At 43.9% G+C, this 12706-nt stretch overlaps 1 protein-coding gene across 2 annotated transcripts in view; it reads left to right on the top strand.

Annotated features, from left to right (window-relative positions):
- The window catches only part of JPH2 (junctophilin 2), a 64677-nt gene extending 53127 nt beyond the window's left edge, over positions 1–11550 (top strand). The window contains exons 4-6 of one of the 2 annotated variants that reach the window (XM_048819721.2): positions 3911–4833; positions 7544–7641; positions 8822–11550. In XM_048819721.2, the coding sequence (XP_048675678.1) occupies positions 3911–4833; positions 7544–7624 (1004 nt within the window). In that variant the 3' untranslated portion in view covers positions 7625–7641; positions 8822–11550. Of the gene's footprint in view, positions 1–3910; positions 4834–7543; positions 7642–8816 lie in introns of both variants that reach the window. The other variant, XM_048819722.2, reaches the window with a different exon arrangement.
- Positions 11551–12706: the final 1156 nt, after the last annotated feature.

Below are 12706 nucleotides of genomic sequence, written 5' to 3'. Positions count from 1 at the left end.
GGCTCAAATTATTATTTATCATTTGTATTACTGTAGCACCTGCGGAACTCCTGTTGTGGACTAGGACCCCCATTGTGCTCGTTGCTGGACAAACTCATTTTTCAAAATGATTCGCCAAGTAACTCCTGCCAGTGGTTCTTGCTCTGCTGATCAGTCACAGACAGCACGTTGCATTCAATGTTCAAAACACAAACTGGACACCTGGTGTATTTCTGTTTCCTGACCAGCTAAGCAGAGCTTTTGGAATCAGGTTTCTGGTCTGAATAGTCAGGATTACAAATGTAATATTTGCTTTACGTGAAGGATATGCTTGAATAGTCCCTAAAAATTCACTGTCTCTGCCAGCACACTTGTTTGCTGAAATACTGGCAGAAAGTGACCACAAAAGGGGCGTGAACTCAGACTGAATAGAGTCTTTTACTCAACTGAATAGCCACAGACATGTTTCTCTTAGGCACCCACCTCTAATTTAAATCCGGGTTGTTTGCTCTAGTGTAGGCAGGATTTTTTGGCAATTGTACTAGACAAAACAGACTCCATCTTCTCCACCACCTCTCAGAAGGATTCTTAGCAGGGGTGTTGGATTGGGACCATGTGGAGTGGAAGGAAGCTGCACTGCAACCAGTGGGCCACTAAAATGCTTTGTGACCTTGGGCAAATCACTTCCTCTCTCTGTGCCTCTGTGACCTCTCCCACCCTTTGTCTGTCTTATCTGTTTAGACTGCAAGTGCTTTGGGCAGTGGCTATCTCTTACAATGTGTATGTACAGCACCTAGCACAATGTGGCCCTGGTCTCAGTTGTGGCCTCTAGGCACCACTGTAATATCAATAACAATAACCACCCTTCTGTAGACCAGGGGCCAAAGTTCCATCCCTGCATCCTCACCTTTGCCTACTGCCCTTTGACAACCGGCATAGGCCAATGACTCTATCCTATTCTGTTCTGATTCCTGCACTCACCCCCCTGGTATTGCTCCTTCCAGCAGTACTTTAAGCGATGTGACCACACATCTATTTGTTGTTTGTTTTTTCATCATCTCCCCACAGGGAGAAGCATGTGCAGGGCATGTTGGGTTGGTAGGGTTTTGTTGATTGTTTTAAAGAGGCCAGATTGTACTACTGTACTTCAAAATGTAAGCAGGTTTGTTTGGTGGGGATTTGCCATGCAGTCTTTGTGCAAGGTTACCGAGAAGCAAAGATTTACTGACAGGAAAACAATAATCTAAGCTGTGTTGACACCAGCAAGTCAGATGAGGTCAGACATCAGAGTGAAATCTAAATCCTGGAGTCACCTTGTGGAATTGGAATGGGTCTTTGCTCTGCTGTTCTGAACAGGATCTCCATGCCAGAGGTCACTTAGCTGGACATTGCACAGGTCTGTGGAGCTGCTTATAGTCAGGCTTCATCTACGCACTTGGCTGTCACAACAGGCCCTTTTGCCTGGATGACTCATCTGGCTTTCCCCATACAGGTGCAGGGAAATCCAATCAAGGAGTGACTTTTTATTCTGACCTATAGCTCCTTGTCTCAGTTTTCCCTTAGCTGCCTGTTTGAAGGGCTGTGTCAGAGATAGAAATAAGCATCTATTTCCAATGTGTGGTGAATCTCTTCTGAAAACATACTGTGATTTTAAGAGTTTAGATGTACTGTGGAAAATCCAACTTGGCTCTTTTCACATGAGATGGTTAGAAAGTCCTTTCTTCAGGCAAAGGGAAATCAACGCATGAAGCAAATTTCTAGGGCAAGTGACTAGAACAGAGAATATAAGAGTGAGAGACATTCACATTTGTTTCAGAAGGAGGGGAGCGAAGGAATGTGGAGAAAGACAGGAAGGTGAGAGTGAGGCTACGTCTACACTGATTTTCCTGCGCCAGTTCACATACTCGCACTTGGTGTCATCATGCTAGTAACGGCAGTCAAGGCACAGCTAAGCCGTGTCAAGTACAAACCAGTGGGTATGTACTCTGCACAGTCAGGACTCCGAGATCCTATTCCAGCTCTTCACATGACTGACTGGGTGACCTGGGAACACCACCTTGTGTCTCTATGCCTCAGCTTCTCCATCTGCCTAATGGAGAGAACAGCAGCTACCTCGCTGTGTTTCGACTGAGCTGCGATTGTGATACTGGTTGTTTGTAAAGCATATTCTGCTCCTTGGGTGAAAGGAGCTACAAAGATGTATGGGAGAATTTTTATTTCCTGCTCCCTAGAATAGCAAGGATTTTTCTTTAGTTGACAGGTTTATTAACGAAGAGGGAGAGAATCTTCTCTTGGGTTTTTCAGTGTATCCTTTAACCCGGACCAGGGTGTTATCTTCAGCAAAAGTCCCAGCTAGTTAAGTCACTCAGAGAAATGCAGCAGGACTGTTTAGCTGCTGGGAAATGCAACAACAGGCCGGTTTGGGAGGAACTTGAATGCACTCAGAGGCAGGCGACAAGGCACAGGCTGAGCAAACGCCGGAGAGTGAGAGAGGTAGGGAGTGACGGGGAGTGGGAAGAACCTTCTTGTCTTTCTGCATATTATCTGTTTTTTCAGTGGAACTCTGCAGGGTCCAGTTTCAGATAGGAATGTGTTGAATCACCGACTGGTGCCTGTATCAGACTGGCCTTGCAGAGCACAGGATGAACCCATAAAATCAGGGCTTGTCCTTAAAATATAGTATGGGTGGTACACAATCTTCCTGCTGGGTCACATCCAAGCTATTGACCTAGACAGTCTCCCGTGGAATTAGACAGTCCCCATACGTGGGCTTCAGTATATTTTAAGGTAAAGGCTTACTTACTTGAACCAGGTGCTTTATATAGAGTCCATGTCAGAAACAGCACAGAGCTGGCATGACCGAGTTCAGGCAGGAGGCCTACAGGAACCAGCAAGCACACGCAGAGAGAGTTACCTTACCTTGACCTGAAGAAGAGCTCTGTGTAGTTCAAAAGCTTGTCTCTTCCACCAACATCAGTTGGTCCAATAAAAGATATTACCTCACCCACTTTGTCCCTCTCATTTACCTTATCCTAGGCTAGGATCTTGGCAAAGTGACAGTGTAGACATTACAGTCTGTGAGCAGGTCCTGCTTCTAACTGAAGGGAACAATCCTGGCCAATCCAACTAGGCTACAGGATCTTTCCCATCTATAGTGTCTATGATTCTGAAAACACCTTGTTCCTGATTTTCAGATATTTAGTTCTGGAGGTGCAAAGTTGGGTCTGTGATGCATATGGTGGCGGACTAATGATTTTGCCGCCCTTAGGCCCTGAAATAATTGCCACCCCCTTTCTTTCTTTTGTATAGCATTTTTTTAAAGCTGAGAACCGCTTAATTTCTTCCTTCCGGTCATATTATTAACGTTTAGGATTGTCGTGAGTACGTTTACTAAATGGCGTTGTGCCGTCATTGGTGGTTTCAGTACGTGCTATGGTTAGTGGAATCACGGCAGTTTGGTGCGCAGCTACAGTAGGAATAAACGATGATACAGGCATCTGACAGGCAGTGGACTTCTGCAAAAATGCCGCAATTACAAAAGCGCTGCTATTATAAATTTGCCGCCCCTGCCTTGTCGGCCTAGGCGATAATACGCCATTGGATGCATATTACTAGAGAGGGTCTAACTTCCTGCTTGTAACTACAAATCAAGTCATTTGATGTGCAGTATTTGCACCTGCAATGAAGTGCAGACACAAAAATGTAGGTGCAGTTTTTTGCAGCCACAAACTTGCACTCTCAAAACCAGTTGTCAGGTCATGGGGCACCAGAAAAGTAGGTTCCTGTGTTCTCACATGGTAACAAGGATCATAAGGGGCCCTTGAGCATGTGTTCACTCAGACCCTTTAGCTCATGAGAACTAAGAGGCAGGCAGAGGGTGACCAACTACTCAGAGAGGATGCTGAACATCTCTTCCTTTCCTCTCCTCCAGGCCCTGAGTACCAGAAGAGGAAGTTGCTCCAGGAGATCATTGAGAATGTAGAGAATGTGGGGAACAGGGAAGCAGTAGCTCCGCCAACCAAAGCGCCACCACCGTCAACCCCTCCAGAAAGCCCTCAGCTCCATGAGAAAGACTCTGCCCCCTGCAAGGAAAATCCAGCCCGAATGCCATCTCCGAGTCCTGCTGGAACGCCGCCGGAGGCAAAGCGGGCAAAACAGAGTTCACAGAGAGATGGCTTCCTCAGCCCTGGCAACTGGAACGGGGATCACAGCAGAGACGGGAGCCTCACAGGAAGTAGGCCCAGCACACCATCCAATCCACTGTTGGCACACGGGGAGAAGGCAGCAGCCAGTAGCAGACCTGCCTCACAGAACTCCATTCGGCTCAGCAATACCAGGACTTCAGCAGACCAGATGGAGATCAAGCCCCTTCAGAGGATAGTGCAAGAACCTGATGTTGAATTATACCAAGGCTATCACAGCTACGCAGTGAGGACCTCCCCAATAACTCCCCCCTTGGACTTCGAGGAAGAACCATTCCCTGTCCCCAAATCACCTGCCAAGTCGGTCTCCCCAGAGCCAAAAACTGACATGAGGGCTATTGAACACAAAGCAGAACTTCAGAGGAGGGGAGGTACACCCATCACTCAGCAGGAACCAGCACTTGAAGAGAAACCAGTGCCCAAAACAGAATCTAAACCAGAGCAGCCCACGCCAGAGCCCAAACATAAACAAGAGCTGAAGCAACACCATACAGCCGAGCACAAGGCTGCTGTGAAAACAGAAGCTGCAACTGAAGCCAAGCCTGAGCAAAAGACTGAGATCAAGGCTCTGGTTAAACCTGAACCTACAGTGGTAGCTAAGAAGGAGCCTTCGCCTGAAGAAGTGACACAGGAAGTGGATGAATTTGAAGAGGTGATGTTGCATGATAGCCTTATTAGAATAGGAATTGTATGTGTGTGTGGCCACATTTTCAAAGCAGCCTTTGAAATTGTGCGTTCACTTGGGGTGGTTGCACATCTCTCACCAATTTGCATGTGCAAGGGTACAAAATCTGCACATGCACTTTGGAAGGCTTGTTTCAGAGTTCAACTTCTAGTGAAACATCTTGCCAGTATCTTGGTTAATTGAAGGTAATTTGAATTTAATATAACTTTAGGTGAGACCAGATGCTCCAAGGTTTCTTCTGGCCTTAAAATCTGTGAAACTATGAAAGATCTCTGGGATAGTTTTATCCATGCCTAGTGCAGGGTTTCCTGCTAGCGACAGGATAGCTCCAGGAGATTGGGAATTGACCTTTCACCTCAAGTTCACTGGTTTGTATCTGGAACAACTGGGCAGTAAATATTAATAGGTGAACCTCAAAAGGGTCTGAAAGTTTAGATACTTAGAATTTCAGAGGCTTCTTCAAACCTTTATGGCCAAGAAATTAGGCTGGAATCCTCATAAGAAGTGGCTTTCCCAGTGTCTGCTGGGTTAAGCTGGACCGGTAATACCACAAAGATGGTGTTTCTCATCTTATTTAAAGATAGTTCTGCTTCCAGTCTCAGGTGAAAGAGGTGCTTGGAATCTTTTGTTACAAATATTAATTGTTTTGACTGACATATGAAGTTTGGGTTTGACTTTCTGCCTCAAGGTTTGGGTGATTGATAAGGTGGGTTCTTATTTTATCCTCATTGGCTAACCTCTTCCTAATTAAAAGCCCTTGTTACCACCAGAAGGGATGGTGGCCTGTATCAAGCGAACCAGTGGTCTAAAGCCAGCATAGTGGCCTAGTGGACGGATGCCCACATCACAAAGCCCCTGTGCACATAATCTATCTAAGGTACTTTTATGGCCCTCGTTGCCATAGTACCTGAGCGCCTCACAACCTTTCTACTATATTGAACCCCACAATGTCTCTGTGTTTTTACAGATGGGGAGTTGAGGCACAGAGAGACCAACTGTGAGTTTCAGAAGTAACGGGTGATTTCACGTGCTTCAATTTGGGGTGCCGCAACCTGAGACACTGTAAAGGGCCCTCATTGTCAGAAAGAGCTGAAAATCAGGCCTATTTCCAGTTTCTCAAGCTAGGCTCCCCAAATTTTAGACACTCAGCATCCGATGAAGTGAGCTGTAGCTCACGAAAGCTTATGCTCAAATAAATTTGTTAGTCTCTAAGGTGCCACAAGTACTCCTTTTCTTTCAGCATCATTAGTTGCTTTTGAAAATCTTGGCCTAAGTGACTTGGCCATGGTCACACAGGAAGTCTGTGGCAGAGTGGAGAATTGAATGCAGGTTTCCTGTGCCCCAGGCTACCACTCTAACCACTGGACTGTCATTCCTCCCTGATAGTGGGACAGGCCCCTGCCCTGAAATTGGAATCTGAATGTTCCCTGAAGCTCCTGGTTGTGTTCTGATGCCAGGTTTAAGTTTGCCCACTAGAGAGGAAGGGGCTGGCCAGCAGATCAGGATCCCAAGTCCTGGGGGCAGTTGAATCTGGGGTTGTGGTTTGGGCTCATGGCTTGAAAGCAGAATTCTGTTTAGAAGTTATTCTGATCCAGTCTGAGGCAGCCCTGATGACAAGCGTGTGAAGGTGACTGATCGTTACAGCCTCAGGTTACTGTATAAAAGTGGCCCCCTGAGAAGGAATCCAGTTACTTTCAGCCTGAAAGTAATATGCATTCAGTTTGAAGACTTTTGTTAGCAGCTCATTTCTCCTGCCCCAGTTCAGGTAATGGCCTTCCTTTCCCTGGTCATTGTAACCCCAACTGCTGCTGCAGTCTAGCTATTCAGTTCACACACATGACACAAAAGGGACCAAAATTGATCCACAACTTCTGGCTTTTGTGCAGTGTAATCATTTACATGCATCCAGTTCCTTTTTGGATCCCATAGCCATTTGTAAGAGGGGTTTGTGTTTTTTCTCCTAAAGTAACTTTCACAGCCAGTCCTGCCTCTGGATGAAAAATAAATTGTCATACAGAAAATTTTTGTCCAACGTTGTATTTAAAATGTCCCTTTGTCGCTCTCTTTTCCTGGAATAGTTTTCGTACATCAGATGTTGGTGTGTAAAATAACCCCGTGCTTCATCTATCTCTCCACCTATGAGGAAATTAAAATTTTCTCCCAGCCCCATGGCAGTGTTGGAACATCAAATAATACAATAAAACAACAACGTCGAAAAATCAATATCACAAGAAAATGGCTTTTCTTTTCTCAACATGCTATTTTCTCTTCTAGTCCCAAATTAAGACAACCTAACAAAAATAAAGTAAGTTTTTCTTCTTAAAAACCGCAACATTGCAAACATGGGCAATTTTTGGCAGAGGCAATGGAATTTTAAGAACAACTTGAAATGAAATGTACTAGTTGTTTGCACAAGCCCAGAGAGGCTGCCGTGGTTTTTGCAGCCTGGTCAGATAGCGAAGAAGATTTAATCAAAGAACAAGAGTGAGAGTTGCTGGATACTCAGCACTTTTTTGAAAATCAGGCCAGTTATTTAGGTGTCTAGATTTAAGCACCCATTTTTGAAAGAAATTGGTTTAAAAGTGTCTTTTGAATTGGGTGGTAGCTCAGAGAACTGTGTCTATGTCTGCATTTGAATCATGGTGGTTAATACTTTGCTTTGGCTTTTTTCCCTTAGGGACCTAACACAATCATGATCTGCATGGTCATCTTATTGAATATTGGTCTGGCCATCTTATTTGTACATTTTCTGACATGATGTGCCCCTCAGTCAAGGTAAGATTGACAAATGCATGGAAATGAAACAGTGAAATGAGTTCAGTGGGAGAAAATTCCCTGCTCCTGTTTTGAATATTTCCCTAAAGAAAGACTCCAACGTCTTCTTTTTTTAAATGGCCAACTTTGCCAGCTGGGCCAATAATTCACAGCCAATAATTTATTCAGTAAGTGTTGCCTCTTTTTGTGTTTGCAATTAGTTTGCAAACTGATAGGGATTCTCAAATGTATTCATTATCAAAAGTATTAGTTGAAGAATTCCTGGTCAATTGTTTTTTCTTGGGGGTGGGACTTCGTTTTTCAGCATTCAAATCTGAACTGTTTTGATTAAGAGTAAATCACATGATATACTTTTAACCTCCCTCCCCCACCCCAGTTAGATGAGCATGACTTACAGAGTAAGATTTCCAGCTGTAGTTGAGCTAGCCTAGTTCAGGTTAGGGTTAAACTGGGGTTCAGAGACTGGTCTGGACACTGAATGGGGATGAAGGTTTAGCTTAGGCTTGGTTGCATTAAAATCTTGCACACAGTCCCTGTGAGGCTACAGGCCCAAACAGTAAATCTCTCATAAGTTCACACAAGCTTTCTATCGTCTTGGGCTGAAAATGTGCAAGAAAACTATTGAATCTGCATCCTAACCTTAGTCCTGACTTGGCCTCAAATCTGAACCTAATGCTCACAGGCCCATGCCCATTCAAAGCCTGATTCATGCTCCTGTTCTGTTGGGATGACCAGTAGCTAAAACAGCTCAGCTAAACTCTGCTTTATTTAGCTTAATGTATTAATCATTATTCCAACAGTGTGAATGAAACCTGTGGGGGGAAATACATTAATAGCCTTTACTGCCTTTTGCAGTAGGATAAACAGCAGCTCTTAGCGGCCAGGTTTGGTAAAAGGCTCTTGAGCCTTTTGTTTACTGGAGAGAGATGTTTTTGAAAGTGGGGGATTCAAGTTCATTCCAAATCTGCCCACAGACAACTTGCAGAATGTGAAGCATGTGTTTCGGTCTTAAGGACTGAGCCTAGCTTCCTCCATTATAAAGGATCCAGGCAGAAAGGGAGATGCCATCCTTGCACACTCCCTCTGACCAGAAGCTCCTCATGCTCTCCTACAACATACCCAGGAATGGTTGTACATATTGCTCTTCACTAACCTTTCCATTGATCTTTGCCCAGAACAGGTGTTACCATTGATGTAGACCATGGACCTTGGCAGGGATTAAACTCTTGGACATATGGAAACATCAAAGAGGAGGATGTTAGAACCTAAAGTTGCACAACAAACATGAATCTTAAAATAAAGCTTTCTGATTATCTGGTGAGCATCACTGCTCCCAGTCGGTGGGTGACTCTCCAGTCCAACAAAAAGAAGCCTGGATTTTTGCAACCCTTCCTCGTTCTTTCCTTTGTAGGAACTAGCCGTTGCCTTAAAGTGTTCTCACCAAAGTCACTGATTGTGCCAGGGAAGAGGGATTTATCTGTAGTTGTAGAAGCATGTACACTTAAGTGCCCTGTGTTCTTTGGCTCCCTTGACTGACTCTGTTTCAGTGATTTTCCCAGAGAATGTCAATAAACACAATGAGATAATCCAATTCACACGTTAGCCAGGAACACTCATACTAGCCAAGCCAGAGTTGGGGATGTTCAACCACTCCACTAAGTCAAAGAGTATTATCAATCCACTGTTAGCAAAAGCCTTAGGCTGCTTCCCCTGCTACTACTGAAATGGAGTTAGATTATTTACTAACAAGGCATAGCCTTGAGGGAACCCATACTTGGAAGTCAGTGAATCTAATATCATCCAAGGTGAAGAAACCAAAAGCATTTCCTCTCCTGGCTCCCGTAGTAATTTCCTGCTAAGGGGCAACTGAAATTGGGCAGAGTGTAAAGCAAGCAAGCAGCCTCAAACCAGATAGCTGGATCACACATGCTGCTGCTAAAGAACCAGTAGGCAGGTTGCATTGCGTTGTACATGCTTGGCAGAATGGCTAATCAGAGGCTGTTTCGCTTGAATGGGCAAATACTAGCAGATGGAGACCATGTCCGCTTAAGGACTACGCAGCACCGACACACTGGGTCTTGTTGCTGAGAGTTGTCCATGTCACCAGCAGTTAGATAGGATCATTTTGCAGCAAATTACTCCACAGCTGTGATTTTTAAAGAAATATTTGGCCGGAATTCCTTTTTTTTTAAACACACACACACACACACACACAGAGTTAAAATGTTGCAATCAGAACCTGATGTAAGCTGCTGTTAAACTAGGCAACTAACTTCCAAATACAGAGACGCCATTATTGTGCATCTCCAGTGTCTTCTCTCTTTCATCCTTGGGCTGCAGGCATGGCCCTCTGACCTTGTTGGTCCAACAAAAAGGGAATGGATTTTTCAAACAAACGTATGCAGCAGCATTAAAATGAAAGAGGTCAGGTTTTTTGGTGAGAAAACAAAATAAGGGATCCAGACAGACTCCAGTGTACCTGGGCCTCCGGCTGAAAAAGACACAGCACGTAGGCTTTAACCAGCAATAATATAAAGAGGGGATAATTCTAGGCATTGTTCTGGTGTTCTAGACATAAAGGGCTTAGTGATATGTAATAATCCTTACAAAGAACTTCAAACTGACAGTCCAGCTGTGCTTTTGTAATGAGATACTTCCTTCACAATATGTTCTGACCCTTAGCAATACAAGTATATAAAGATGGCACAGATGAAGTTACAGTTTAGTGTGAGACTGAGTGCTTGGACAGTTCTTTCTTTTTAAAATCAATATGTATTTTGTATCAATTTCTAAGGTATTTTAAAAATGTATTTACAGTGGATCATGCACCTCATGTACCCTGAAGTCCCACAGCACAGTACCAGCTGGGAGAAAATGAGAGAGAAAAGAACGGCAGAAAACTGATGGTTAAAGGAAATAACAAAACAAAACAGTTCCAAATGCCAATCTGTAAGGATTTTAGATACAATGTGGCAAATGTGCAGGGATTTGAAACACAGGGGTAAATCCTCTGTGCAGTTTAGGTATAATTTATCAGTTGTTGAAGATAAAATTCAGATAAACAGGAGTGATAGTTCTTTTCTTTTTCCCCCCCCAACCAGGTTTATTTTGTGACTATATTTAGCTCAGGAATGTTGCCACAGTAGCACTTACATGGTATTAATTGTGGGAGGAGAAATTAATTTGATCCCTGTCTGGAAACCATGTGGCTGTTCCAGCCCTGAGAAAGCAGAGAAGTATCTCTTAGGAACTTTCACAGAGCATAGGGTGCTAGCAATTCATCTTTTTTGAACCTGTCTTCTTTTTCTAAATATAAATGTATTGTAAACACCAGGCTCAGTTGCTTTGAAATTTTATGACCCATTTGCTGGCACTTTGTTGCCAGCTGTACAGTTTCAATATGCCTGTTGCTTTTTTTAACCACATATATGATTGAGAGATCGAAGAGATCTTTATTTATCTCTAAGCACAAAACCGGATCTTTTAAAAAATGCTAAGGCGATTTCTCTCCCAGTTTGTATGCATGTGATGTACACTCAGTAATGTGCTTTGTTCCCAGTAATGTTCTGAGAAAAGTCGGTAGATTTGCTTTTATAAACAAAAGCCCTAAAGGGGCTCCATGCATATATATATATATACATATATATATATCACCTCTTAGGGCTTTTGTTTCTTTAGATGCAAAGTAACAGATTTACCTCAAACTGCATGCCTTCAAAAATGACTAGGATATTTTGATAAACTTTTCAGGTCTTACAAAGACAGAGATACATTTCATTCTTCACAAGGACTGCCTTCTTCACAGGTTTTGCAAGATGTGTACTGTCCATGATCGGTGTAATACCGGCCAGAATTTTAAGTCAGTTCTGCTGGATTACGTGCAATAATAAACAGTTATCTGCTCACAAATTTATTGTGTATTTTTAGAGTCAAAGGCCGGGGAGGGTGTGTTTAGGACATGGTAACATGGCATCCTTACCTCATTTTTTAAAGGAATGCTCAGGATTGTGTGCCCCAGAATTTGACTTATAACACCTAGCTTTGTTCCCTTACATCTGTGTGCAAAATTCATAGCTCTTTTAAGGAATGCTTTTTCAAAACACGTGTCAGTTCTGGTTTTTAAAAACTTTGATGCCAGCAGCCCAGTTCCCTCTTAGAACCCTACAATAAAAAACCATGCATGCTGCCCACTGCTCACGAGTGATCCTACAACACTGTAACAAATCAGTGCACGCAATTCAGCATTACGGGGGAGACCTTACAATAACAAAGCAGGGCATGCTGCCCATTGTTCACGAGTGACCCCACAACACTGTAACAAATCAGAGTACAACATTTCAGCACTCAGGGAAGAGACCCTTCAATAAATAACGAGCTAGTGTGTGCAGATCTGTGCTCATGAGCAACCTACAGAAACCAATTTATGAACACCTACAGGTACAGTAGAGGCGAAGTCATTCTACTTCCTGAACCAATTTTAATTTCAAGGAAGAACGTTTCAAAAAGTGGGCAACTTTGACTACAGTCCAGAACAGCAATGTCACTCGAAGGGCTGGGGACGGGGTGGATGGCGTGGGAGCACTACAGAGGCAGCCTGCTCTGCCCTTTGGCCCACACAAGCCCCTCAGTTTCCCCTGCAGTGTTATTCCCGGGCTGCAGAACACTTGCTGCCTTCCTCAGTTGAAGGGTTGGTTCGGCCTAACGCGGGTTGTTGGTTTGGGAGGGGGACAGTTTTGGAGTAATAAAGAGGACTCTCACCCTCATCAAGGCATATCTGAAAGCTATGAGACGATATGCATGTTACTGCAAGGGAAAGATTCCAAACCTAATACCCCACAGAGATTCCAGCCCAGAAATACCAGCTGCAGTATAGAATGGAGAGGCTGTAAAATAACCCCCCGGGCAGAAAGTGCAGCAGTTGTCTTCCCTATTCCCTTATTTTTGGGGCTCTAGAACCCTCTCCTGGAAAAGTGATGCCATTACAGACTCAAGTGCGATAACACACACAGACAATGGATGTACACTGAGACGAGAGCAGGGTGTGACTATGGCTTTGGGTGTGGTT

Source organism: Caretta caretta, chromosome 13 (genome assembly GCF_965140235.1).
Source record: "Caretta caretta isolate rCarCar2 chromosome 13, rCarCar1.hap1, whole genome shotgun sequence".
Taxonomy (NCBI): Eukaryota; Metazoa; Chordata; order Testudines; family Cheloniidae; genus Caretta; species Caretta caretta.
This window is presented reverse-complemented; position numbering and strand designations above follow the sequence as displayed.